Source organism: Aplysia californica, unplaced genomic scaffold (assembly GCF_000002075.1).
Source record: "Aplysia californica isolate F4 #8 unplaced genomic scaffold, AplCal3.0 scaffold00094, whole genome shotgun sequence".
Lineage (NCBI taxonomy): Eukaryota > Metazoa > Mollusca > Gastropoda > Aplysiida > Aplysiidae > Aplysia > Aplysia californica.
Genome location: NW_004797364.1, coordinates 537,684 through 540,183, shown reverse-complemented (window position 1 = coordinate 540,183; position 2,500 = coordinate 537,684). Strand labels below are relative to the sequence as shown.

Genomic DNA, 2,500 nt, shown 5'->3' with positions numbered 1-2,500 from the left:
CTGATAGCAGATATTATAACAAAATTACTCTTTAAAAAGAATTACGTACACTTAAATCAGACACTTCAAGATTAGACTGTACTTATATTACAGTAACTCACGTTTTGGACTGTTAGTGGAAATTTATTTTGTAGACGTCCTCACTGATTCTAATAGAAACATTTTGTTTCGTTTTGGAAACATACTACAGTCTTTTGAAAAACCTTGTTTCAACTATATGAATGCAAGTGACATCACACCTTTCAAACAGCATCAATTAACATCAAACAGCATCAATTAACATCAAACAGCATCAATCAACATCACACAGCATCAATCAACATTAAACAGCATCAATCAACATCAAACAGCATCAATCAACATCAAACAGCATCAATCAACATCAAACAGCATCTACAGGGGCTGGGTTCTTTTCAATGCGTACAATTTTCAGATTTTTGCCGCTTGAGCATGTTGCAGATGGTAAGGAATAACAGTTCACCGCTTTCTATGTCACATGCGAATATAAGTCGCACTTCGACACTTTAGACCACTAACAAATGAAATATGTTGTTCGGCAATGTGCTTTGATCACGTTTTACTGCTCTCCCATTCTCCTCTTTCACTGCTCTCCCATTCTCCTCTTTTACTGCTCTCCCATTCTCCTCTTTCCCTGCTCTCCCATTCTCCTCTTTTACTGCTCTCCCATTCTCCTCTTTCCCTGCTCTCCCATTCTCCTCTTTCCCTGCTCTCCCATTCTCCTCTTTTACTGCTCTCCCATTCTCCTCTTTCCCTGCTCTCCCATTCTCCTCTTTCCCTGCTCTCCCATTCTCCTCTTTCACTGCTCTCCCATTCTCCTCTTTTACTGCTCTCCCATTCTCCTCTTTCCCTGCTCTCCCATTCTCCTCTTTTACTGCTCTCCCATTCTCCTCTTTCCCTGCTCTCCCATTCTCCTCTTTTACTGCTCTCCCATTCTCCTCTTTCCCTGCTCTCCCATTCTCCTCTTTCCCTGCTCTCCCATTCTCCTCTTTTACTGCTCTCCCATTCTCCTCTTTCCCTGCTCTCCCATTCTCCTCTTTCCCTGCTCTCCCATTCTCCTCTTTCACTGCTCTCCCATTCTCCTCTTTCACTGCTCTCCCATTCTCCTCTTTCCCTGTGTAAGTTGTCAGTGAACATTATCTTTCAATGGAAAAAATATACCGCAAAAGAGACTGAGGTAGTTTATAAATAGCTTATTTACAACAGATTGGTAGTGGGGAAATTGGATCTTTTTTCTGCCAGCATCAGAGCAAATGAAAACGGACCTTTTTGAACTGTAGAGTAGAATAGAGGCAACGAGAAATAAGCGAAGGCTACCTGTATTACACATGAAAAACGTAAAATCCTACATTCTGTCCCCATCGTTTCATGCGAGAAAAATTCTGAAATTATAGAAACTGAGCCCAAAAATGTGAAATATGCGACTCTGTTAATTTTAACAAAGAATGATAAAGGAAAATAATCAGAAATTATGCAAAAAATGATCACATTTTGCTATATTATGCGGGGTGCATAAAACCACGGGGAGAGTACATTGGTCTACAACTTCATGAAACTGTCCGTCGAAGCAGAGACTGGGGAAGATAAAGGTCTGCTGTTGCAAGGAGGGGAACACCAGCCGACGAATACGGTTATGGTGATGGGCGACGGGTGACCCAGACACAGCTATTGGGGAAAGGCTACTGGTTATCCGGACACGACTATTGGGGATGGGCGCCTGGTTGTTCGGATACGGCTATTGGGGATGGGCGACTGGTTATCTGGTCACAGCTGTGTGACAGGCGACTGGTTATCTGGTCACAGCTGTGTGACAGGCAACTGGTTATCTGGTCACAGCTGTGTGACAGGCAACTGGTTTTCCGGGAATGGGCGACTGGTTATCTGATCACAGCTGTGTGACAGGCGACTGGTTTTCCGGGAATGGGCGACTGGTTTTTCGGACACGGATAAGGTGAGGGGGGGGGGTGCTAGTTATCTGGACACGGCTATGGGAATTGGCGACTGGTTATCCGGGCCAAAAAGTGAGAGTGAATCATAATCGCTTATTTCTAACACTTGAGGCAGAAAAGAGTCTTTTAAAACAAATGATAATGCTAGTACTCCCAAAACATGTGTCGTTTTTTTCTATAGTTGCATGGATCCTGGGCCTAGACAGCGCAATGTTTCTGTTCTAGAATGTCTCTGGTGGGCCGTTAGAATCATAATGGTCTGCCTGCGAATTCCCTCTTTTAATAATTAACGATTTTTCTTGAGTTATGTGAGAGGTGTTGACGATCTTAACGGCTCATTAATGCCTTCAGGGAGGCAAAGTATTCCCTATGGAGATTTGATTCGGAGATTTAATTCCTAGAAACGTATACTGTTCTGTTTTCTGTTACTTGCCAAAACATTTAAAATGCGATGATTCAGTTTGTGAATTGAAGTTCAGCTAAATGTCCTCTTTTATCGAAATCACCTTAATGTTTGTGTGTGTATATATGTG

The 2,500-nt window shown here is 42.6% G+C and overlaps 1 protein-coding gene across 1 annotated transcript in view; it reads right to left on the bottom strand.

Moving 5' to 3' along the window:
• Positions 1-524: 524 nt before the first annotated feature.
• LOC101847415 (antho-RFamide neuropeptides type 1-like) overlaps positions 525-2,500 on the bottom strand; it is a 10,374-nt gene continuing 8,398 nt past the window's right edge. Inside the window, exon 2 of the mRNA XM_005095065.2 lies at positions 525-1,132. Coding sequence (XP_005095122.2) covers positions 525-1,132 — 608 coding nt within the window. The remainder of the gene's footprint in view (positions 1,133-2,500) is intronic.